At 51.1% G+C, this 24,614-nt stretch overlaps 1 protein-coding gene across 5 annotated transcripts; it reads right to left on the bottom strand.

Moving 5' to 3' along the window:
* Window positions 1-6,324: 6,324 nt before the first annotated feature.
* On the bottom strand, window positions 6,325-23,832 carry LOC111155755 (chromatin assembly factor 1 subunit B). 5 transcript variants are annotated; one of them, XM_022516136.1, is made up of 14 exons: window positions 23,787-23,832; window positions 22,886-23,079; window positions 22,323-22,455; window positions 20,705-20,822; window positions 19,982-20,085; window positions 17,516-17,612; window positions 16,047-16,131; window positions 14,329-14,455; window positions 12,360-12,429; window positions 12,171-12,262; window positions 10,080-10,245; window positions 8,565-8,939; window positions 7,884-7,978; window positions 6,325-7,112 (listed from the first exon to the last, which is right to left on the bottom strand). In XM_022516136.1, the coding sequence occupies exons 2-14, from the start codon at window positions 23,009-23,011 to the stop codon at window positions 7,021-7,023; spliced, it is 1,680 nt and encodes a 559-aa protein (XP_022371844.1). In that variant the 5' UTR covers window positions 23,012-23,079; window positions 23,787-23,832; the 3' UTR covers window positions 6,325-7,020. The 5 variants fall into 5 exon arrangements, with proteins under 5 accessions (XP_022371844.1, XP_022371848.1, XP_022371845.1 ...); XM_022516140.1 differs by lacking the exon at window positions 23,787-23,832 and adding an exon at window positions 10,761-10,763 and having other exon boundaries at window positions 10,080-10,228; window positions 12,181-12,262; window positions 14,329-14,422; window positions 22,886-23,409; XM_022516137.1 differs by lacking the exon at window positions 23,787-23,832 and having other exon boundaries at window positions 10,080-10,242; window positions 22,886-23,409.
* Window positions 23,833-24,614: the final 782 nt, after the last annotated feature.

The raw sequence follows: 24,614 nt of genomic DNA, 5'->3' as shown, positions 1-24,614 counted from the left end.
CAGGTGACCGTGGTTGTTCTTGCTCACAGAAAAGCCCTTCGGTGCTGCTTTGGCAGTTCCCGAATTGTTCTCTTAGAGGTCCTCAGAGTACTGTGTGTTCTCATTCTATAGATTAGGATGTTCTGGTAGAGGGTGGGCTTCTTACGAAATGTCTAGGAGATCAGATTAGCCATGGATTAGAGATCCAGACTCACTGCTGTTCAGAGTGCAGTTGTTGGTCAGTTTGCCAGGACACCTGTGTTCTTAATTCCCAAGTTTGGCTTCTGGTGCTTGGGATGGTTAATTTTATGTGTCAATTTGTAAGGTGCTTTTGGATGAAATTAACACTGAACTCAGTAAACTTTCAGTGAACAGATTGCCCTCCATAATGGGGGTGGGCCTTATCCAATCAGTTGACGGCCTGAAAAGCACAAAAAGACCAGTCTCCCCAAGCACACAGGAATTCTGCAGCAAAGTGCCTTCTGGTCTCATCTGCACCATCAGTTCCCCTAGGTCTCTACCTGAGGGACTTTGAAATGGAGTTGTAGTATCGCCTTCCCCAGCTCTCCAAGCTGTCAGCCCACCCTGTGGATTTCGGACTTGCCAGCCTCCATCATGCAGTGAACCAATTCTTGATAATTAATTAATATTTATATCTAATAGACATATTATATTTATATATATTTATATATATTATATTTATATATATTTATACATAAGCATGCTTATGTATAAATATATATAAATATAATATGTCTATTAGATATAATATATATCTATATAATAGATATATAATATAGATATATAATATATATCTATATAAGCATGCTTATGTATAAATATATATTTATATATTATAAATTTATATATTATATATATAGTGCTCTTGGTTTGGGGTCACTGGAGAAAGCTAAACAGTGGTCAAATACCTCCCCAGGAATCACAGAATTTCTCCCATGAGAAGGTGGAGCTCTCAGCTGAAGAGGAAGATCTGTAACTCACTCAGTCCTTTCAAAGACCAAATGAAGCAGACCCCTATTTTACAGATGGGGAGACTGAAGCCTAGGAAGGGATGCAGGATGCTCAGAGTCACAGAGCAACCTAGCATCTGCGGCAGAATTAAAACCCCACCCTTTCCGATTCCAAAGCCCTTCCCACCTCCCTGGTGACTCTCCCACCACTATACCCCACTTCACACCATCCCCCCACAATCATCAGCTTCTTGGCCTAAGTTCCCTGCCACCATCAAGGACAACATCCTCCCTGGTTTTCCATGCGCACCAGCATGTGACCCAAGGCCTCACATTAATATTACGTGCTGGCCGTGATCTAAAACTGGAAGGGCCTTGAATGGCCTGCTAGTACCCCCCCCCCCCCCCCCCCGGCCCCCCGATCCGAGGCTAAGGTCCAGGAGCCATACAACCCTCCTATCACAGCATGGTGCCTGCACAACCCTGTTCTGTTCTGTTCCCTGGCGCCTCACAGGCAAGAGGATATCTACACACTCCAGGCTTCCCCTGCTCCTTGCTCTTGCCCTTGAACCTTTCCCACAGCAGACCACACAGCTCCGGCTTGGAGCTCCATCACCTGCCACCATACGGTCGCCCTGCAATTTAATGGATCTCCTGTTGATAGACACTTAGAGGGTCTCCAGTCTTGTTTTCCATCTCAAAATACTGCAACCACTCTGTGTGCGTATGTCCTTGTATATTTATAAGGAACGGTGGATAATATGTTTGTTGCTAATGTACAGAAATGTCACCAAGACGATTTTTTTTTTTGGCTTAAAAAATTTTAAAAGAACCTTTTAAGGTTAGCTTCTTCAAACTCATTGTACCTTTGACTACGTTTAACCTAAACACCTTTTAAATAGCTATTTTTTTAATGTGAAGTTCTCACAGAGGGCTCCTATTCGGGAGATGATGTGGATTTATAGAACTCTTTGGAACAACAAAATAGCACATAATTATACAGAAAGTAACCAAGATGAAAAAAAATAAAATAGATAATATACTACTTCCATAACAATGGGACTAAAAATCCTTCCTTTAAAAGAACATTCTTGGGGCACCTGGGTGGCTCAGTGGATTAAGCCTCTGCCTTCGGCTCAGGTCATGATCTCAGGGTTCTGGGATCGAGCCCCGCATCGGGCTCTCTGCTCAGCAGGGAGCCTTCCTCCTCCTCTCTCTCTGCCTGCCTGTCTGCCTACTTATGATCTCTATCTGTCAAATAAATGAATAAAATCTTAAAAAAAAAAAAGAACATTCTTATGGTTTCACTTATTTGTGGAGCATAACGAATAGCATGGAGGACATGGGGAATTAGGAGAAGGCATTTGGGGGAAATTGGAAGGGGAGGTGAACAATGAGACTATGGACTCTGAAAAACAATCTGAAGGGTTTGAAGAGGTGGGGGGGTGGGAGGTTGGGGGAACCAGGTGGTGGGTACTAGAGAGGGCACAGACTGCATGGAGCACTGGGTGTGGTACAAAAACAATGAATACTGTTATGCTGAAAAAAACAAACATTCTTTGGTAAATGTGACAGTGGAGTGAAGGGCTAGCAATATCGCCCCCCAGTGGCCTATTCGGGTACTCATTCATTAGGAACCCAAATTCCCTGAAGCCCAGCTCAAAACCAGGCTGGTAGCCACTGTGGGCGGCTAGCTTGCGGGCGGCTTCAGTAACACAGCATCTGCAAGTTTCTTCAAGCTTCAGCCTCCTCTTGAGTAGCTGAACATGTCGTTTCTTTATATGATCAATAAGTTCGAAGAATTTAACTGCCCTTCTGGCAGATCTCACAGCCCTCTGAGGGGGAGTTCTCAGGCAGACTGCCTGTTGAATCTTCCAGACAGCTTTTAGGGGCACCTGAGTGGCTCAGTGGGTTAAGCCTCTGACTTCGGCTTGGGTTATGATCTCAGGGTCCTGAGATCGAGCCCTGCGCCCCACATCGGGCTCTCTGCTCGGCAGGGAGCCTGTTTCCCCCCCTCTCTCTGCCTAGCTCTCTGCCTACTTGTGATCTCTGTGTTAGAAAAATAAATAAAATCTTTAAAAAATATATATATGTGCCTTGCTGGGTGTCTCCCCACCCACGGAAGCCGATTCCAGGGTCTAGACAGAGCCTAGATTTGAGTGGGTTTTGTTTTGTTTGTAAAGCCCCACAGGTGACCTGGCACAGGTACGGGAAGGAGTGGGGCTCCTTGTACTTGGCGGGTAGGTGGGGACAGGGACAGAAGAGGCACCTGTGTGGGAAAGAATGTCTAGGGGGACTGGTGACAGCACCGACTTCTCCCAGGCATGCGTTTCTCCAGGGACCTGCCAGGGGCACTGACCCAGAGCGGGGAGACCCCAAGATGTTCCAAAGTCTTGTTGTTACCCTTGAAATGCCTTTCCCAGCTAACGCGCAGTGACAGAAGGAGACATCAAGTCACCTGGCGTATTAAGAAACGAGGCCAGGTCCTGAATCCCACACAACCACTAAGCACCTGTTACCACAGCTTTGAACGGGGCAGTCTCCGAGCTAAAATGCAAGGGAATAAACCGGGATTAATGTAGGGACCCAAGTTAGAGTACTTTGTTCTGCGAGCTGCTCATTTGTGCTGAGGAAGGCAAGACTTCGGGTGCAGAGGCCGAGCTGAAGGAAATGCCTTCTGCGGCCACCGCCTCTGACAACTGAGAGGTCGAAACCTTCCAGGATTTGCTTAAAAGCAGGACATGGAAGACAAGGCTGTGTGATGTATACCTCTGGCTTTGAGCTGAAGGAAGAGACCGAGTTACGATTGAGGAAGCTTTCGTGGCCACTGGAATGTGGCAGGCGCCTTCCCCACCCCGATGACGACAGGGCAGTGGTCCCCATGGACCAGAGCTGGGCCACCCGAGCCACGTCCCCGTCGCTCGGAGGAGCCTGCATGCAGGGGAGCCTGAAACACCCAGCCTGTCCCTGAGATGAGGTGATCTTGCTCCTGGGAGAGCTGGGACACCTGACCCACTTGCAGCCCCCCTCAGGGGGGCCGGTCCTGCTGCACGTGGCAAGCCCCCGCACCCGGCCCTCCCAACGCCTGCCTCTCCCTCTTCCCGTAGTCCTCTTCTAACGCGGACTGACCCATTTAATTGTTGGTCTCCTCCAGCCAGAACGTAAGCTCCAGGAGGAGGGTTCTCTCTGGTTCCCTAATGTGTGCTCTCGTACCCGGGTGTTTGATAAACATTTCTAGAATGAATGGACGGACGGAGACATGGAGCCTCACGTTACTTTCTTCACCCGTTCCCACCCCAATCTGCTGAGCCACGCTCCTCTAGGACAAGCCACCAGGGACTGAGACCAGTGTCCAGGGCCACTCTGGCCAAGCCTGCTCCGAGGACTGGGACCACCACCCTGGAGGGGTTGGGGCCACGTGGCTGAGAGAGCCTTCAAGGGGACAGCGGGGACAGTGACGGCTGGCAGCCCTGAGAGCTCGTGTGGGAGTACAGGGACCTGTTCCTTCCACACGTGAGACACCATGAGATCCCGTTTACCCTGTTTGATTTCTCATCTCTGTCGTCCTGCCTTCTCTCTTCACCCTGGTCCCTGCCGGGTGAAAGTCCCTACAAGTGAAAGCTTGAAGAGCCGTCAAGAAACTGCTTTTGGTGAAGTCGTCTGTCCGAGGCCTGCCTCCCCGAGATGCGTGCACACAGCAGGTGGGAGGCCGCACCCTGAACCACAGTAGGGTGACAAAGGGAACTTGCGGCTCTCAAGACCCGGGTGCAAAGGGCTGGGCGGTCGTCCTCTCCCCACTTCCAGAGCCGAGGACTCAGGGCCTACTTGCTAAAGTGGAAGTGACAGCTGTTTTGCTCAGAAGGGTCCTCAGCACCGGGAACATGCAGGTGGGAGTGCTCCCAGCGAGGGACGAAAATAAATAAGGGGACTGGATGGGACAACCGCTCTGCTGACAGTGCTTTGTCTCTCCGCTGCGGCGCCCTTGCCCTGGTGGACGCCCCGTTTGAGGCGGCTCCTGATATGAGGGTGTGGGCTGGGTCGCCGCTGTGGGCCATGAGGAACAGGCACCCCGTCGGGTGGCAGAGCGCCCGCTGGGGAGCCGTGCTCACAGTGACATTGTGTGAAGGGACCCTGCCGGACCCTCCCCCCGGGCTCCTGTTGCAGAAGGGTCCCCAGTAAATGCTCAGCTGGAAGCAGACCGTTTTAGCTCAGGATATGGATCCAACATCGTCTGGGCTTTTACCGACGATTCTGGAATTTATATTCAGTGACCGCTGACAGACTAGTTCTGCCCAGACACGCACGCTTCAGGCTGAAGGGGCCCTTGCCCTCCCCCCCACCCCCCACAGTTGTTGCACAAGAGACAGATGTGTAGCCAAGTCCGGAGCGTGGCCGGGAAAGCAGGCTCACGCACCGAGAACACGGGACCCACGATCACGCCTCTGCCCATGGATCGGTGACCACAGAACACCCCTCACTCCGGCCGCAGGAAAGGTAACATATTTCTTCTCTGAAGAGCTGAGAGCATCTCCCACCCATGAACGTCTCAGGCTACCAATCAGCGATGACACAGAGGATAAGCAAGAGAAAGCTGTCAGTGGAAATGGTTTAACCAGAAGAGACCAGACCCGGGGAGAGCTTTTCCCTTAGGATTTCCCAGTCTTGGCTGTGGCCCCAAATGACCTGGAGCTTTCAAGACCGCGGACAGTGCCCCCGTCCCGTTAGGCCACCCCCTGTGCAGGGAGTACCCAGGCCTCAGTACTCTAGTCAATTCTTTGACCAATTTCAGCACGCAGCAAAGGTTAAGAATCACTGGTGAGAACAGAGACCACCTGACGTTTTAGTGTCCTCACGCTGAATGTGCCCCACGCCCGTGTCATCACAGCTTAGAATCTGTGGGCAGCTTGAATCTTCTAGTTCTTCTCCACCGAACCACCTTCTAGCTCTCTACACTGTACCCTTTCCCTCGTGAGCCACTTCCCCTTCTGAAAGGGAGGCAAGCTCTTTCTCTGGTTAACTAGGTTATGGATTAAGCACCAGATTGATCCTTTTTCCAATTCTTTCCTTTGATGCTGCTGACCTGAGTTCAAAGGGGCCACATTGATCCGCTCCTCAGCCACTTCCCGTCAGACCTGACCTGGGTGCTCCCTGCGAGCTCTCCCAGACTGGAAAGGAATCTGGGGTAGGGGAGCCCCACCTACACGACTCACGGTGGTCATTCTGCCAAAATGACGGGCGTTTTGGCATGCCTGTCATTTCGAGATTTTGACCATGAGATGCGTCGGCAGTGCCTCCTGCGCGCCCCACAGCCCACAACCCTGGTTTACTCCCCGCAGAAAGGGGCCCCTGGGTGGGGAAAACAAAGGCAGAGGCATAAATTGCTAAGTTCTTTTACTCTGAAAAATCAATGTCAAAAGTCAATCTATTGGGATACCAAGCTGTAGCTAAAGTGAAATCGCAATTCTCTCCCTAAGGGAAAAAAAGGCAAGGAAATAAATATGCTTGAACAGCAACCAGGTTTCTTCTGATGGTCACGGAATCCCATCTCTGACCCGGTTTCCCTACTTTATTCTCACTTCCTAACTTTCCAGAACAAGTCTACCTTGAGAATCAGCAAGCAAACTAGCAAACTCACTCCTAAAAATCAACTACACAGAAGGTCAGTTCGACGGAATAAACCTTCTCAAACACTTTTCTCCTCTTTCTCATTCCGGCATCAGGAGGAGTCCGCCCGTGTTGTGTCTCAACTTTCACATATTTTCAAGGGAGGATTCACGGTTTCACACTAGATAACGTGGAACTGTTCCAGCTTCAGAAATTCATCAAAAAGAGGATTTAGTCTATTAAAATGTTCCCAACGCCGAGGTAAAAATGTATCTTGAGTACAAGAGCAAACATAGTTCTGCAGGAAAACTGGTCCCTGTGTACCTTCTGTTACACAAGTCAGTCCCCGGGTGTCCGTCAGGCTCCGCCTAACGCCGCTAGTCTCTGGTGTCTCCGACCCGGCCACCCGCGCCGTGCACAAGGGGGGCCCTGGACCTGGCAGGCCTCAAGCACCAGGCAGGTCTCATCAAGGGTCCAGACCTTGGGGACTTCCTTCGCGCTCACCAAGTCGAGGCCGCTTGAGCTCTGGAGGGCTGCCCTGAGGGTCTCCGGGCATCTCTGGAACGTTAACAAACAACAGGTTGACATGTAAGTGAACACTTGTTTAAAATGACGAGCTGGTGTGGACAGAGCCCCTGGGTGGCGCAGTAGGTCAAGCGTCTGACTCGTGGCTTCAGTTCAGACTATGAGCCCAAGGTCCTGAGGTCGAGCCCCGCGTTCAGTGCGGGGTCTGCTTTAGAGTCCCTCTCCCTCTGCTCCACCCCACACACTTGATTGCGCACTCTCTCTCTCAAATAACTAAATCTTGGGGAAAAAAAGTGATGTTTACAAAATAAATTTTGTGCCCGGACAAGAACTGAACTGCCTGGCAAGGGCCTATATGGATATAAGAGAAGGATCCTGTGGTTCTCAGTGGGGGGCAACCTCGCCTCTCAGGGAACAGCGAGCAGTGTCTGGTGACCTTTGAGAATGTCCCAAGTTGGTGGGAGTTGGAGGGGGGCTGGGTACAGGCATCCAGGGGTGCCGCCTGCCTACAGTCAGAGGACGACCCCACAACAAAGAATTCTCCAGCCCAGCAGGTTAGTGCCCCCCAAACCCTCCATCTACTCATTGGAGTGGGAAAGGGGGAGTGGGAAAGGGGGAGTGGCTGTGTGGGAAAGGGGGCGCCCTGCTGAGTGTGACGAGGCGGCCAAGGCGTCTGAACGATGGGTCTGGTAAGAGGCATCCCCGCTTTCTCAGAACGGACTTAAACTACGTGGCTCATTTCCAAGAGAACAAAAGAAGGTATTCTATCTTTAATTATATTAAACCAGTCACAGTAACACTCACCTGACTGAATTTCTTCTGTGGAAGGGCTGGAAATTACACTGGCTGGTGCAGAATGCGGTGGAGTATCTGTCTTTAAGGGTATTAAGTTTATCCTCCTTGATTAAAAAAACAGTAAAGGGATACACGGCTCATTAGTGTCCTAGGAATCATTTGCGACAACAAATCTCAAAACTACCTGAAGGAAACATTTAAAATTTCCAGCTGACCGGATGACACAAGGCACTAAAAGCTGATGTGCCCACGTATTGAGTAACTAAGGACTGTGTTCCGTTACTAAGTTCAATCATCACATTTACAACAGTCCAACCTTAACTGTCATCTAAATTCTCAGAACCAGTGATTTTGTCCCGCTCCATTGGTATGACGAACACCCGTGCGCACCGTGTACGGAAGGCCAGCGGACATGGTTTCTACTAGGGAAAGTTCCAAAACCTGGGCGGTGGGCTGCGGCCAAGTCGGCCCGTGTGTCGCGCACCAGGCTCTGGGCCCCCCCTCACAGGTGGGAATGGGGACACGACAGAGGTCTGGAAGCAGGGGGGTGGCACTCAGGTCGGTTCTGAAGTCTCTCTGGCCGCATCGGAAGCCCTTACGGGATGTCCCCAGTTTGAGGTTGGGGCCTTCTGGTTTCTATTTTGTTTTTTGGCCGCAATGACAAGTTGTTCTCCTGCCAGAAGCTCTTACCGGGGTGTCGTCTTGCTCCAGGCCTGCAGCGTGTTCACAGTGACCCTCCGGGACGGGGGCGCTCTCGGGTTTTGAGTGCTAGGCTGCAGGGCCTTCTTCTCCTCTGAAGGCGCTGCTGGGGCTGGAGATGGTCTCGCCTGAGGCGGGGGTGTGCCGGGACTGCTGGGGTCTTGGATTCTGCCGGTGGGGGTCCCCTCGGCCAGCCTGGGTCCTGGCGAAGACCCCTGGCTTTTCGATTTCTTTGCTGTGTCGGGAGTTCTCATGCTTAGAACCGGCTTCTCCTTCAAAGGTATTCCAAGTTCATCCTTCTCAAACGTCACGAAGGAGCAGTAGCCATCCGTGGAGGAGATGGCCAGGAAGGCGCCGTCACTGGACCTTGGTTACCCGAACAGGAGAAAAGGTTAGAAACTGTACCAAAGTCCAGGTGCCCCTCTTAAGGCTCTCTTTAATCACTAGAAAATGCAAGTTTATGGACTCACAGGCTTCGTGTGAAAGGAGAAGGGTTTGTGTGCGCCTCACACCCACCCTTTCCCTCCCGCCCCAGCTCAACTTTCTCAGGCACTGCGACATCTCAGGACTGTCACCAAAATCACCCCAAGGAAGGTTCAGGGACATTTCTCCACCCCCACCCAAGAAGGAAAAGAAGGAAAAAGGTTATAAAGAGCAAGGAGATGGTAGAGGGCAGGCCCGGCGGAGCCGGGCATGAGCAGGTGGTGGGGATAAACCAGGGAACCTGGGGGCGCAGAGGACCTCAGCAGAAGGCAGAGTGACACCACGGATAACCACGGTTCTGGGGGACAGGAGCTCGCAGGTGTGGGCTTCCTGCCAGGGGGGCCTGGCAAGTTCCCAACAACCAGGGACCCCACGGGGCCTCCCCTCAGTTTGAGAATTAGAAGAATCCCCACGGCATCGGAATGGCTTCATTCAGATGTTACTGTTACACTAGGAAATGGTATTATAGCAAAGTAGAAATGGCTTTCCTTTTAATGCTAATTCCTTTAAAAAGGTACTGGTAGGAGCGCCTGGGTGGCTTAGTCAGTTAAGTGTCTGACTCTTGGTTCCAGCTCAGGGCATGATATCGGGGTCCTGGGATCGCGCCCCGTATTGGGCTCTGTGCTCAGCTGGGAGCCTGCTGGAGATTCTGTCTCTCTTTCCCTTCTGCTTGTGCGTGCACACAATCTCTCCCTCAAATCTTAATTTTTATTTTTATTTTTAAAGATGTTATTTAAGAGAGAGAGACAGAGCAAGCAGGGGGAGCAGCAGAAGGAGAGGGAGAAGCAGACTCCCCACTGAGCCGGTAATTGGGACTCAATCCCAGGACCCCGAGATCATGACCTGAGCCAAAGGCAGATGCTCAACTATCTGAGCCACCCAGGTGCCCTTCAAATAAATAAATCTTAAAAAGAAATTGGTAAATATGGGCCCAAAAAGCCAGCTCTAGTGCTGAAATGCTCCCGACCCCAGGGTCCACTCCAGGGCACCACACCACACACCTCCTCCCTGCCAGCCACTCACCAGGACACGTCGCTCAGGGTGTGATAATGTATGTTAGACACGTAGCCGAATGGGAAGGGCTGCTGGGTGTCGTACAAGAGCACCGAGTCCTCGGAAGCCACAGCGAACACCAAGCGGTAAGGCAGGTGTACCAGCTCCACGCCCGGCTCCTGAGAAGGTCTGTCTGCTGGGGCAGGACAAAGGACAGGAAACAAGGAGCAAATGCAAACGCATTCCTCCAAAGCCCTCTCTCCAGGGACATAAACAGCATCATTTCACTGAAGGCCAGGTCTTAAGAGAACCACACAGGAACCGGCGAGGACACCGTGTCCTGACCCGAGAGTCGGGGGCCCCAGAGGAGGTTCAAAAGGCCAGGACCAGACGTGGGAATGAAACAGGGCAGGCTGAGGGGCCGCTTTTGGAGAAGGAAAAACAAGGGTCACCGAGAAACATTCTGTGAAGTGACACTTTAACGGTCCTTCAGTTCGTTACACGCATTCACATCAAGGATTAAGGAGTTAAAAACCACCGCTTCCGGCCAGGGGGAGCAGGGACCTGATTTACCCTCCCACCTGGAGCAACCAACACCAGGCAGAATATACCACATGACGTCCTTCCAGACCTCAAACACCAGGCACTGAAGGACACCGATGTCTGAGGGACGGGAAGTGAAGAGGAAGGCCTACATCTGCCTCAGTTTACCACCTGGAGCTTCTGGTCCCAGAAAAGGTAGAGGGAAGCCCGCGGCAGCCAGCCCGAGCCGCCAGGTGGGAGCTGGGAGCGGGAGGCCTGGGCGGCCGGAGCTCGCGGGGCCTTTTCTGTCTCCAGCCAAGCACGGATGGGCGTGAGCATGTGAGGAAACCACCCCAGGACCGAGCAAGAACCACAGGAAAGCCATTCCCGGAGCCCCCTCCAGCCAGGGTGGAAAACCTAGCTCATGGGGCTCTGGTGAGCACACGTCAGGCCAGTCATGGGGCAATTAGCTGTAGACCAAAGGCCACTGGGGTCTGGTCTAACGAAGAGAAGTAGCTCAGTGTTTCCAAGTAACCTCCCCGCATCCCAGAATAAAGCTCAAGAATATTTGTAAAAATACATCCGGCATCCACGAAGGTACAGTTCACAACGTCTGGCATCTAATAGAGAATTACCAGGCCCGCAAAGAAGAAACTATGACCCATAACGAAGGGGGAAATCAAAGCCAATCCTCTGTACGCAAAGACACTGAGAGTCACTACAGACACCGTATTCTGCGTGTTCGAGAAGCAAGAGGAAAGATGGAGCACGCTAAGTAGAGACGTGGGATTTGTAACACAGAAAATGGTGACGCCAAGAGGGAGAAAAACAGGCAGCCTGACCCCCAGGAAGCTGGGGGTGACATCAAGTGACCTAACGCACGTGTAGGTGGAACCCAGTGGAGAGGACAGGGCAGGACAGAAAAACATGGTCGAAATTCCTCAAACTTGGTAAAAACTATAAACCCACAGATCTAAGAGCTATTTTTAGCTCTATTTTTAGCTCTCCCCAACACGAGAAACCTGTGGATAACCACACCAAGGCCCGTCGTGATCTGACTGGTTAAAGCCACGGACAAGATTTCTATGTGTACATGGAGGGAAAAAAACTAAAAAAAAAAAAAACAAAAATCCAGTTCAAACATAATTTCACCGCATAGGAAATGGATGAACGACATTCGACTGCTTCAGCAGAAAAACACGAGTACTTTTCTTCTTTCAAAGTTTAAGTGAAGAAAGTGTATTCGGGACAATGCAAAAAATGGACACACATTCTGAGAACACTGGGCTTTGCTCCAGCTCTCCTGAGTAACCAAACTGAACCAAACCCACGTACGTCTCCCCACAAGATAAAACCAAATCACGGGGTGCCTGGGTGGTTCAGTTGTTAAGCGTCTGCCTTCAGCTCAAGTCATGATCCCAGGGTCCTGGGATCGAGCCCCATATTGGGCTCCCTGCTCAACGGGAAGCCTGCTTCTCCCTCTCCCACTCCCACCGCTTGTGTTCCCTCCTCACTGTGTCTCTCGCTGTCAAATAAATAAAATCTTTAAGAAAAAAAAAAATCATGACCCATAACACTACCGCTGTGCCTCTAGCATACCTTGTTCCACCACGGGCCTCAGCTCAAAGTAGACGGGACAGCAGCGGACAGCAAGCGTCGCTTTGCCAGGACATGGAAGATGAGCGATAGGCCTGGAAAATGGGTCATGACCTTTTTAGAAAGGGCACAGTTACTCACCAAGAGCAAAAAGAAAGGGTCAACATGTCAACGATTTCTTCAACTGCGTACCTTTTAAGATTTTTCCTGGAGAAAACATAAGTCGTATTTGTTACGTTTTCGCCAGATTCCACACATCCAGCTGGTGAAGCAGGGAGAGGGAGAAGAGGCAAAGTTTTATTAGACCGAAGCAGAGAAACTCGGGAGCATCCATCCCGGGCTTGTGAAATATTCTCCCCAGCTAAGCTGTCTGCCCCGGACAAGGTTTCTGTGACTGGGGACAAATACGAACAGTCCCAGTCTGGGCTCAGTGCTTACTCCAGGCTCTACCCGCCTGTCCCCTCCCCTGAGCGGCCCACCCAGCCAGGGCGGCTTCAGGCCTGGGCAGGAAGGACAGAGCAGGGGCCCGTGGCTATGAAGATGTCCACCAGGGAGACCGGCCACTTCCTCCCGGAGAAGCGCTCTCTCGAGATTCCCCCCAGCTCTGTCCCCGGGTTTCAGCCTAGAGGCCTGTGTCTGCTCTGCTCCTTCCCACCTGCCTGCGGGGGACCAGGAGGCTACCGGGGGATCCAGGCCTCTGCTACAGCCTCGGCCCCCTGCAGCAGCTGACCTTGCTCTGGGGACAGCCCACGCTGGAGCTCTTCCACACGCACCCCAGGATGTCCTTAAGACAAGGCCAGCCCCAGGCAGCGCAGGACCGCTGACCACAGCTGCCCTTGGACACCTCTTTCTTGATACCCACACACAAGACATCTCACCTGCGACCACTCCATCCCCACCGGTGCGGGCAGAGGCCCTGCCAGCCCCGGTTCCACTCTCCCCGCCCAGCCCATCTGAACAAGCCGTGGAGCCTTTGTGCCTTCCCTCCACGCTCGCGCAACCACGACCGTCAGTTACGACTCAACTGTCTCTTCCCCCTATAGGGTTTTCAGTGCAGCTCACAGAATCGGGGTCTTGTCTACTCCTCTCCTGCTGCTGCTCTGCTCCACCGACCACTCACCAGCACTAACCTGGGTCATGCAGCTTTTCACCAGCTGCCTGACCTTCACGGCGGTGAGAACGCCGTAGCTCATTCACCCGCCTCGTTAGTCAGTACTGTTGGTCCAGAGATAGAAACGACAGACACGGTCGAAAATAGACTCTGTCATACCAGGTTTCATTTCTTACAGACTGACGCTAAGACGAGGGGCAGATGGGCTGACGAGGACATGCATGTGACGGTGGCCAGACTGTTTCCTGAAAGGGCTGCGACCTTTCCCACCAGCAATACCCATGTTCTGCTTGCCCATCAGCAGCAGGTATTTTCACTTTTTTCTAGTCTGAAAATAATAAAGAGATACCTAGCTGTGTGTCACTTTAATTTCTGTTTCTCTGTCACTGGGCGTCCGAACATTATCCTGTGTGTGCTGAATGCGTTAATCTGCCTTCTTGTATCTTTCACTCATTTTCTTTCTTTCGGGTTTTTCTTTTTACTCAATTTGAAAGAGCTACTGTATGTGATGTACATAAGCTCTTTCCTGACTATAAACAGAATTTTCTAGTTCTGTTATTTGTTGACAGGGTCTTTGCTGTACAAATGTTCCCCAGCCAAATGCCATCAAAATTGTCACTATTCCTAGGTTGTTCTCCTACCTGTTCACCTTTTATTTTTTTAAAGATTTTATTTATTTAATTGATAGAGAGAGACACAGCGAGAGGGAACACAAGCAGGGGGAGTGGGAGAGGGAGCAGCAGGCTTACCACTGAGCAGGGAGCCCGATGCGGGACTTCAGTCAGGCAAAGACCTGCTCAAGTACTATTATTTTTCATACTTCTAAAACTATTCTTGGGGCACCTGTGGCTCAGTCGGTTAAGCGTCCGACTCTTGACTTTGGTTCAGGTCTCAGGATCATGACATTGAGCCTGTGACAGGCTCCATACTCAAGGCAGAGTCGGCTTGGGATTCTCTCTCTCCCTCTGCCCCTTCCCCCACTCATGCTCTCTCTAAATAGCTAAATAAAATCTTTAAAAACAAACCAAAAAAAAAGCTTGTGAAACCCACCTGGTGTGAGGAGCAGAGATCCATCAGGAGTAAAACTCAGTCGACGAAAGAATGACTTCATGCTGTCGTCATGAAACATCCGGTAACTTCTCGCCTGTGGCACACAAGTTCCAACACTAATCCGTGTCTTACATTCACAAGAAAGGCTTATCAGGTGGTTTGTTTTTTTTTTAAATTTTATATAGTATCATTTATTAGTCACATAACAAAAGATGAAATATATTATAAGTCAAATAACCACTCAAGACTACAGGAGTAGGGGCCCCTGGGTGGCTCAGTCAGTGAAGTGTCCAACTTTTGATTTTGGCTCAGATCATGATCTCAGGGGCCTGGGATCGAGCCCCATCATCAGGCTCTGCAGTGAGCAGCAAGTCTGTTTGAGATTCTCTCCCTCTACCCCCACCCCTACTCTCTCTCTCTAAAATAAATAAATCTTAAAAAAAAAATAAAAAAACAAACTGCAAGGGTCTTGTGAACACTAACCATGCATTTGCATTAAGGAGAGCTGTGTGTGTTGGGGCGCCTGGGTGGCTCAGCCGGTTAAGTATCTGTCTTCAGCTCAGGTCACGATCTCAGAGTCCTGGGATCGAATCCTGCGTGGGGCTCTCTGCTCAGCAGGGAGCCTGCGTTCCCCCTCTGTCTGGCCCTCCCCCCTCAAATAAATAAAATCTTAAAAAAAAAGGAAAGCTGTGTGTGTACATGGGTCTACGTGTGTGAGTGTGTGTGTGTGTTTGTGTGTGTGCAGCTCTACAGTTGTTGTTTTAAAAAGCCTCTCTGAGAACACAGCACATGGTCAGCAGTGGTTTGGAGACTGAGACGGGGGAGGGAGGAATGCAAGACGACAACCAGGGGCCCTGTGTTCTCTGTGTGTGCCCACTCAGAATTCCCAACTTAACGAACACTTCGTATAGAGAAAATCGCCGGCTGCTACACTGGTAATCCATCTTTCCAAACATGTCTTGAACACCTGTGGGTTGGTTTTTGCTCGGACTCACTGACACTTGATAAACACTAAGCATTTAGGTCTCCAGGACCCAAAGACCCAGCATGTCCCTCCTCACTGTAGGGGAGCTCTCCTGTGTCACCGGTCATGGACCATCGGCCTTAGTCGGCTGCCTGAGGACAGGATTCATACCACGTCCCTGTTTTGTTCCACTGACCGACCTGCTCCCTTTTGCCTTAAGTGCCTGCGTCTGTAGTCTTATTCCTCCAGGACCACTGGCTGGGTCCCCACTGTTCCCCAGCAATATTCTCTCCATACCGGCCAGGGTGGCATATGGCCTCTGGCCAGACAACCTGACGCTTGAACCACCTGCCTTCCTGTTGCATAGTGCTGGGGTCCCCCTAGGTCAAGAGTTCTTGACCCTCACTACACCTCAGGATCCCATAGGGGCCCTGCCAACCTCAAGCCAAGCGAATCACTTCTGGCGGAGGGGGACGGGCACCCCTATTTCTTAATGCTTCCAGGTGACTCCACACTGAGCCAGGGGTGAACACCTCTGTCCACCATTAGCAGCTCTCCCCCGGCCCCCGGATGTCCCCAGTTCCATGCAGACCAGCCCAGTGGCCTAACTGAGCCTTGACCGGATCTGAGAAAGTATAAGGTAGTTCAAGCGTCGGGGGCCCGAGACCAGTGGTTTAGCCGTAAGACACGGAGGAGTTCGGGACCCCCCCCACCTCAACTGAAGCCCCGCTCAGGTAGGACGAACAGCTCGTACCTCGCCTTCCGCCCCTATTCCAGACAGCATTTTTGAGACATTAAAAGCCACACGTTTCTTCTGGGTGCTGTATACCCTCAGGATCCTAAAGAAAGAAGAAGATTCTGACTGATCTCTTCTAGCGAAGGAAGTGTTTCACACAGAGGCAATCCAGTGTCAAAACTGAAGGCCAGTTAAACAATGTCAGTCTGCAAGACCACTTACAGTGCCAGTCGTCACACTGTCACACATTAACTCACTGTGACGGAAGCAAACCCCCTGAGGCCGGTCACTAATGCAGTAAGGAACTAGGTCATAACTTTTTTTATCGAATGTTTCAACTTGGTCAAGTAAGACATACGTTAGGCCTGGCCCCTTCAGGCTTCGGACACTTGGCCCAGTAGCGATTTGTGGGACTACAATGACATTTGTTTCAAACGGTCTTGCCCTCAGGGATTTGCACGAGTGAGGGAAACACCAGCATATAAATTTGGTTGTTGCTAATCCATATTATTCCCATAATGAATAAACAACAAGATCAGAAAATAAATGCACATACAATATAAAAGTGTTTCTTTTTCATAGCCTCTCCTAACTCTTCCACATTGCTGGGCCATCTGGAATCAAAGGTGTTATGATTAAAAGTAGTTGGATACCTATATCCCTGGGGCTAATAATACATTATATGTTAATTAAAAAATAGAAAATAAATAAAACAAATAAAAGTAGTTGGATAAAAACTCAAAAGGGCTATCTTGACCAAGGAGTAATATATCTAGCACCTCGGATGTTCTTTGTTCCAAGAACACAACTAAATGCAGGACACCAGTAAACATAGCAACAAAACCTCCTTTCAAAAAAGACAAAATATTTTACATTTACATTAATATAAGTGGAGTCATTAAAATCACTGCAGTAAACTATAATCAACAAATGAAACAGGGGTGTCTGGCTGGCTCAGTTGGTGGAGCATATGACTTGATCTTGGGGACTGTCAGTTTGAGACCTGTGGTGGGTGTAGAGATTACTTAAATGTGGTACAAAAACAATAAATACTGTTATGCTGAAAATAAATAAATAAATAAAATCTTAAAAAAAGAAAAGAAGAAACATTGAACCCCATCACTAGGTACCCCTTCTTGCATATCATATTTACATAAAACACTTTTTCTTTAAAAGTTGCCCATGAAATTCATATGTTATTCAAAGCTCTCTATGCATTCATTCACCCATTCGATAAAGAGTTACTAAGCACTACGTATAAGGCACTGACCCTAATTAGTTTCCAATGTCTTGTTATGGTTTAAGAATAACATTAAAACCAAATGCTTTATAAGAAACCAAGAACATGGATGGATGGATGGCCAGATGGACGGGCAGATGGATGAACCAAACCTTGACTTTGCTTTATTATTGAGTAAGTGGGGATGAAAACACTCTGTGGAAAATTTAAGTCAACAAAGAAGACAACTTGCCAAACATGGACATACCTGTCACAGCTCAGGGTAGCAACATACTGACCCAAAGGGTCCCAGGTTACTCCTTGGACATAACTTTTATGTTCATTAAAGATGGAGATCTTTTGTCCTGCACACAAAGCACACAACAGCATTACGGAAACTTACTCGCGCACAAGCGGAGTCAACTACAGTTTAAGCACGATGCCCTTCATCCCACTCCATCATCCCACAGGTGGTTCCGGAGGACCTCCGCACCCTGCGCTGTGTCGGCTCTGGGGAGACAAAGAGGACCTCACACAGCCCACACTCCCAAGGAGCCCGCAGCTTCGGGGGAGAGACACACCCATTGACGGGCCGCATGGGACACAGAGGGACAGCAGCTGGGGCAGCAGGAAGGGTCAAGAAGGGGACAAGCCAAGTTCAGCTCTCTAGGTCCGGCACGACGAGGGGGGGTTCCTGAAGGAGCAGCTACTGTGAGCAGATCCACAGCGGGAGGGGAGGGCGGCTTAGGCACATGGAGCTATTAATAAGTAAGGGAGAATGCTAAAGGGTCATGTCCATGGCCAAAATGGCAAGACAGGGAGGACAGGAGGTATGTGACTGCAACCCTTGTGGACAAGGAAAGAAAAGGTTCTGCTAATTCAAGGTGTGGCTGAGAGCAACACTCGGCTGGGAAGTAACATGCACGAAGAAGACGAAACCAGGTTCACAGAGAACACAGGCCGTACCCTAGTTTGGGGGTGACAGCAGGCCAGGCCGAGGCGAGGGCCCGAGCAAAAAGCAGAGATGGAAAAGGGACTCTGTGGAAACACATTAAACCAGCAGTGCGCAGGGGCTACCCGGATAAAAGGAGGAGGAAGGCACAAACCTTGGCTGTTCAAAACAAAAACAAAAACAAAAAAAACCCCAAAACCCTCTTCTCTGAAAAGGAGTCTACACTCGCTCGGCCGTCTATAGTCGGGCTTCTGCTTCCCCAACCCCGTGACCCAGCCGATGTCCGGGAAACGCAGCGAGTGTGCTTCAGGCTAACTCCCCCACCCCAAGCCGTCCTGCAAGTCTTTCAGGGAGTGTGTGACATGAAGGTGGACAGGGGCTGGGTGACAGCATCTCCTCAGACACCAGAGAGTCTTTTTAACCCACAGTTTAGCCGTTAGGACGGTATGTGAGTGTGGGGGTTTCTGAAGAGGGACTTTGTAAGCGACCTGCCCCGGGGCCCAAGTGGCCCCCCCGCAGGGCCCCTGCACTTGCTGCTCCCACGTGCTACAGTCTCATCCCCAAAGGGGTGCCCATGCCCTCCTCGCCTGCTCATGCTCCTGGGGCTCAGGGCAGCTTTCCTGGCACTATGGCTACCGACGTCACACCCACTGTGTATCCGACACCCCACCAGAATGCAGCCACCATCTTGTAGGAAGTAATGACCTGGCCACATCCAAGTTCATTACAAGTGGCTTCAGGGGGCAGCTGGGCGGACAGTCCACACAGATGCTGAAATTATCCGGATCAATGGCCTGATGTGGGGAAGAGAAGACGATGGGGACACTGGCCGGACTCCATGTAGCCGAGGTCGGGGACTGAGTAAGAACATGACAGAGGTGGGGCAAGACAGAGGGGTCTGGCTGGATGGCAGGACCTCCAACAAACAGACTGTCACAGAGTGGATAATCCGGAGGCGCAGGGGGATGCCTTCTCCAGCCTGACTCCCTCCTAGGGCTCGCAGGCTGCGGGAGCACCAGCCGGGAGCACAGTAAGAGGCTGCGAGGAAACATAAGTTTGAGTAACCGTGTGCAGAAGGCAAAAACGGTCATGTGTTAGGCACTAACTGGCTTCTGGCAACTCACTTTTGGCCATTTTTGTAACTTCTCACGCGTCTACTATCTCCCCAACTAGAGAACAGGTTCCGTAAATGAGCGAGGTGTCCTCAGCTGTCCTCACTCTCAAACAGACACCTGGTCCTACCCTTCCCAATATGGCGCGTTCAGTACCCATCGATGGCGACAACGGGCTAAACTGCCCAAGACCCTGAGTTCCAATAAGATGAGCCCTGCCCCCAACATGTCGCCATCCTCATGAATGTGGGACAGATTTCGCTCTGGCACCACGGCCAGGCCTCCAACACTTGGACTAGGACCCTGACACTAAGTTGGGTCCATGACACAGGCACCCACCGCTGCTGAGCCAGACACCCATTTTAGTTCACTCAAAAACTCTTCTTATGCCTTTAAGATAAAGCAGGTTATGGGTGCCGGGGTGGCTCAGGCGGTTAAGCGTCTGCCTTGGGCTCAAGTCTCAATCCCAGAGTACTGGGATCGAGCCCTACACTGGACTCCCAGCTCAGCAGGGAGTCTGCTTTTCCGTGTCCCTCTGCCCCCATGCCCTCTCTCTCTCAAATAAATAAAATCTTTAAAAAATAATAATAAAAACAGATAAAGCAGATTAGACCTTTTAGCCACTTACAAGATTCCTTCCCCCTGACAATAACAGAAATGTGTCCGCTACCTTTACCGACGTCCCATATGATGGCTGTGTTATCCACAGAGGCAGAAGCCATCAAATTCCCGTCAGCTGCCCAGCAGATATCGTACACATCTTCTAAGTGGCCCCTGGAGTCCAAAGAGGAAAAGGAAGGGAAAAGGCAAATCTCAATGAGAGAAAGACCATCAAAAATTTACAGGCACACTCGGAGACCATGCATTAGGATTTTAGAAATTTCCACTGGAACTAGATCAGCTGCAGCTAGGGTCTGCTATCTTCAGGGGTAGTTACAGCTTTGTAGGTTCAGTCTGACTAATGAATATTTTATAGCAGAAATAAAGCCCATGTGGGGGGGGGGGGGCTGAGTGACCCAGTCAGTGAAGCGTCCATCTCTTGGTTTGGGCTCAGGTCATGATCTCAGGGTTGTGAGATGGGACCCCGCGCTGGCTCCATGGCCGTTGTGGAGCCTGCTTGAAAGTCTCTCTCTTCCTCTGCCCTCTCCCCGCCAACCCTCTTGTAAGAAAGAAAGATCCATTTTAATCATGTTTCTAAGTCAAAATGCAGGGCACCTGACGGCTCAGTCAAGCATGCAACTCTTGATCTCAGAGTTGTGAGTTCAAGCCCCATGATGGGCACAGAGCCCACTTAAGAAAAAAAAAATTTTTTTAATAAAAAAAAAATGCATGTGAACTGAATGCATTCGGAGCAGTTGGGTAAACCACTCCGGTGCCCCCCCGCCCCGGTTACCGCAGAGTTTTCACAACAGTCCAGTTCTCCTTATTCAGCTGAGCCTCGTCCTCATCCTGAAAGGCGAGCTGCTCCGGCTCCTTGTTGTCATTCACCTTCCACAGCAGAATGACAGCATCTGTGCAGCGAGCGATTCAGGTAAGACAAGCCATGATTCGGGCATGCTCCTTCATTTCCGGGCTTTCAGGACATTAAACCCTAGTTACATTGTTCAATAGATACTACGGTCACTGCGAGCGCCTTCTAAGAATCTGGACAGGAAAAACAGGTTTGCCTTCTGATCTAAAACTCCAAAATCAAGCTCCTACCAGGTCAGAGCTATCCAACGTCATGTGCAACAGAAGGGTCCCCAGGCCAGGAAAACACTGCAAAGCAGCCAACTAGGTTAACAAATCCTAGGCACTGCCTAGGAATGGCGGAATAAGGAAAAACAAAGAACCACCAAGCGAGGATCGGCAAATTGCTCCCAGCTGTGTAAGCTTCAGCAGACTTAGCGTCCTGACTCCTCAGTTACCTCACCTGCAAAATGGGGTAACAGCATACCTACCTCCTAGGGCTGTCTCGGGGATTAAATGAGTTAATACGCAGAAAGCACTTAGAACACAATGCCTAGCCCGCTGTGACAAGTGGACACATTAGCTACTCATACGGACACATCAGATACCTCAGCGTGAGGTCATCCATTGTCTGGGTGCTCTAACTCCCTGAGCTCTGACCCCAACTCACCGCACAAGTCTGAGCACCACTTGCCTTCCCTCTGAGTGCCAGTCACTGAGCCGGCAGTATGGGCACAAGTGAGGAATTCTGGGAGCCGGGTGGCGAGATCAGCCTTGACATTGGCAGGTGGACACTCTCCACTGCTAACAGCAGGTTTCTGGGCCTCCAAGGCCAAAGGACTGGGCAAAACAAGGGCTGCCCTGTGCAACCTCTCAGCAGACAGCCTGCCAGCCTCCCCCAGTGGCGCTCCCTTACTTTCCACCTTTCCCTCTGTGCACACACGCCCTGGACATCATGGCACTGAACTTCACCCGATGTCTTTGCTCCTTCTGCAAATAAAACCTGCAATATGTTTTATTTTCTAGTAACTCCTAGACTCTTCTGGTGTCAAAGCATGGTAAAGAGATTTACTTTTTTTGTAGCAGTTTTATGCTATTTAAGTACAAGCAGAAAATAGGAATCAATCTACTTTCATCAAGCAAACATAATTTAGAGGGCCATTCAGACAATACTCCCCCAAGTGAATTAATTAATTATGAGCGATGTGGGAAAGACTATGATCACTTGGATACTAAACCAGCAATCAAACAAGGCCAGGACAGATGCATTGGAACACGGTAAAAGGGTAAGCGCCTTCCTACTTGTCTCTACCAATGGAATGGGGTGAGGGGGAATCGCTGGGGGGAGGGGTGCATTTACAACCAATTCTTCTCAGGTTAAGCTTGCTATCCCCCACCCCCTCATGCTCCTCAGAACGTTTTTTACTAAACTATTTAAATGACAGATTGAGAGGTCAAGTGACCTCTAAAATAGAAAAGCATACCTAGCTCAGAGCTCACTAACATGAGACACAAAGGTATCTGGTTTCTAAGGAATTTTGAAGGATAATACTCATACTCACCATCTCCTCCTGATGCTAAAATTTCCCCATTTGGAGAAAAACGCACGACATTGACCGCTTTGGTATGGCGAGCAAGGTTGGACAAAAATTCAACAATGGCCTTTCCATCGGGTCCTTTCTCCACCTTCCAGATCTGACGATAACCAATACATTTGTTCAGAGAAACATACAAACGAGCACCTACCATACTGTGCTTACTAAACACAAGACTAGGCTAATTATCAGGAAGAAAACGGTTTTTCTCTTGATACATCAAATGAACTTCTTTCTGAAACAAACTACAGTCCCATTGCCTGCGGCCCTCCCTCCAACCTCTTTCTAGGCCAAACTGTTCCCCAACAGAAACTGGCTTATTTTAAAATAACGAGCATGGAACCTATCAATGTAGGAACCGCTCCCCAGGAGCAAAGTTTTCTTTTACTTTTCTGGTTCAGTCAAGGCCCTGAGAAGCTCTCTCTCGGGGCTAGATGACCCAACAGTCTGAGTGTGCTGACACTCGTCTTCCAGGAAAGAGTGGAGAAGGCGGCCTCAGCAGCACGTCTCTGCGCCCCCGCCCCGTTTACCCTGACGGCGGTGTCTACGCCCGCGGACGCCAGTCTGTGGATCCTGCCAGCCTCGCCGGGCTGGAAGTCCAGGCTGTACACCGGCTCCTTGTTGTGCCAGGCTATTTCGCAAGTAATGACTTTCATCCTCCCGAGTCTAGAAGGAGCAAAACAAATTCCTCCGGCGCCGCTCTTTTCCCAAAGACTGAGGAAAGCTGAAAATCGTTGGTAATGAACTGAGTATCAGAGCAGGCAAGGTGTCCTGAACGCTCATTAGGAGCCAGGAACCCTGCTCCTGAAAGATGCACGCTGTACCGGGAAAGGATGTCAATGCTGACCTCTCTCGAAACACCCTGCAAGTGCCCCTAAAATGCTTCACTGAGACGAGGCTGCTGGGCTTCTTTCACTGCTGTGTCCGGAAAAGCAAAATGAACACCCAGGCAGAGGAAATCAAGGGGCCGGGCCCTGATGCGCGACCGCCCCCGCTTAGTAGGCGGGTGGGGGACGCTCGCGGAGAGCCAGGGGCCGGGGTAGCTCGGGTGAGGGGCTGTCCGGGCAAGGGGCCGCCCGGGGGAGGGGACCTACTGGGGAAAGGGGGCCGCGGGGGGGGATAACCACCTCCCAGAGGCGGGGCCACCAGGAGGACGCGGTCGCCCGAAGGAGGGAACCAAGGCCAGGGGGCCAGAGGGGACCTGCCCCCGTTCCCAGGCCGCAAGGGACGGGGCGCTCGGCGGGGAAGCCGAAACCAGGCCTGGCCGGGAGGAGGCCGCACGGGGTCCGCGCGGGGACCGGCCGCCCGAATGCACGCCATTCCGGGGCTATGCCGGGACCCCGCAGCCCGCCCTCAGCGAGATCCTTGTGCCCCGTCCCGCCCTGCAGGGAGACAGTGGGGACGCGGGAGCCAGCGCCGGGGAAGCAGTACCTGCAGGAACACGGTCAGTCCACGGCTCCGCCAGCTCCCGCCACCGCTTGCGCTTCTTCCCGCGCGTCGCAGGCCCCGCCTCCTGATGGGCGGGACTGCCCGCGACGCCCCGCCTCATTGCGGGTGGAACTCTCTGCTCGTCCCGCCTTCGTGTGGGCGGGATTTGCGTGGCGCTCCGCCCCTCCTCCGGCCGCAGGGAGTCCTCGAAATCCCCGGCTGTTCCCGCCAGGCCAGTTCACTAATTACGTGCGCGACCCACACCTCGGTGGAAGAATAGATGAGTTCATCGTCTCATTCAATTATTTCTTCCCTTCTTAACTCTTGTAGCAAACATTGCCTGAGCATCTCCTAGGTGCTGGACCCTATGCTGGTGCTGGACGAGCAGTGGAGAAACTCCCACTGACTGGCCCTCAGGGAATTGACAGTCCAGCAAGAGGAAAAGAAGGGTCCGGTAGAACAGGTGGGGAGGCTGTAACTCCGAGGGCCACCCGAAACCACCCCGTCTGTCACTGGTCTTTTTCACAACGAGTGTTTGAGAGCTATAACCTGCATCTGGCCTCCTCTCGGTCTCTGGAGCTTCAAGCATCAGTGAAACAAAAACTCTTCTCCAACCATCTGTAGTCATGCATGCAAATAATTATTTTAAAGAGGACTGTGAAAAAAATGTGTATGGAACAATGTGCTCTTACAGTTCTGAGGCTGTGGTTATTTTGGATTTGAAGGCTCAAAGGAAGTTTGAAGAGAAGAGGACATTTAGGGGCGCCTGGGTGGCTCAGTGGGTTGACCCTCTGCCTTCGGCTCAGGTCGTGATCTCAGGGTCCTGGGATC

The sequence above is a fragment of the Enhydra lutris genome, unplaced genomic scaffold, assembly GCF_002288905.1.
Source record: "Enhydra lutris kenyoni isolate GAN:26980312 unplaced genomic scaffold, ASM228890v2 scaffoldscaffold43, whole genome shotgun sequence".
NCBI lineage: Eukaryota > Metazoa > Chordata > Mammalia > Carnivora > Mustelidae > Enhydra > Enhydra lutris.
The sequence above is the reverse complement of the archived record's forward strand: the minus strand, read 5'-3'. Positions and strand labels throughout refer to the sequence as shown.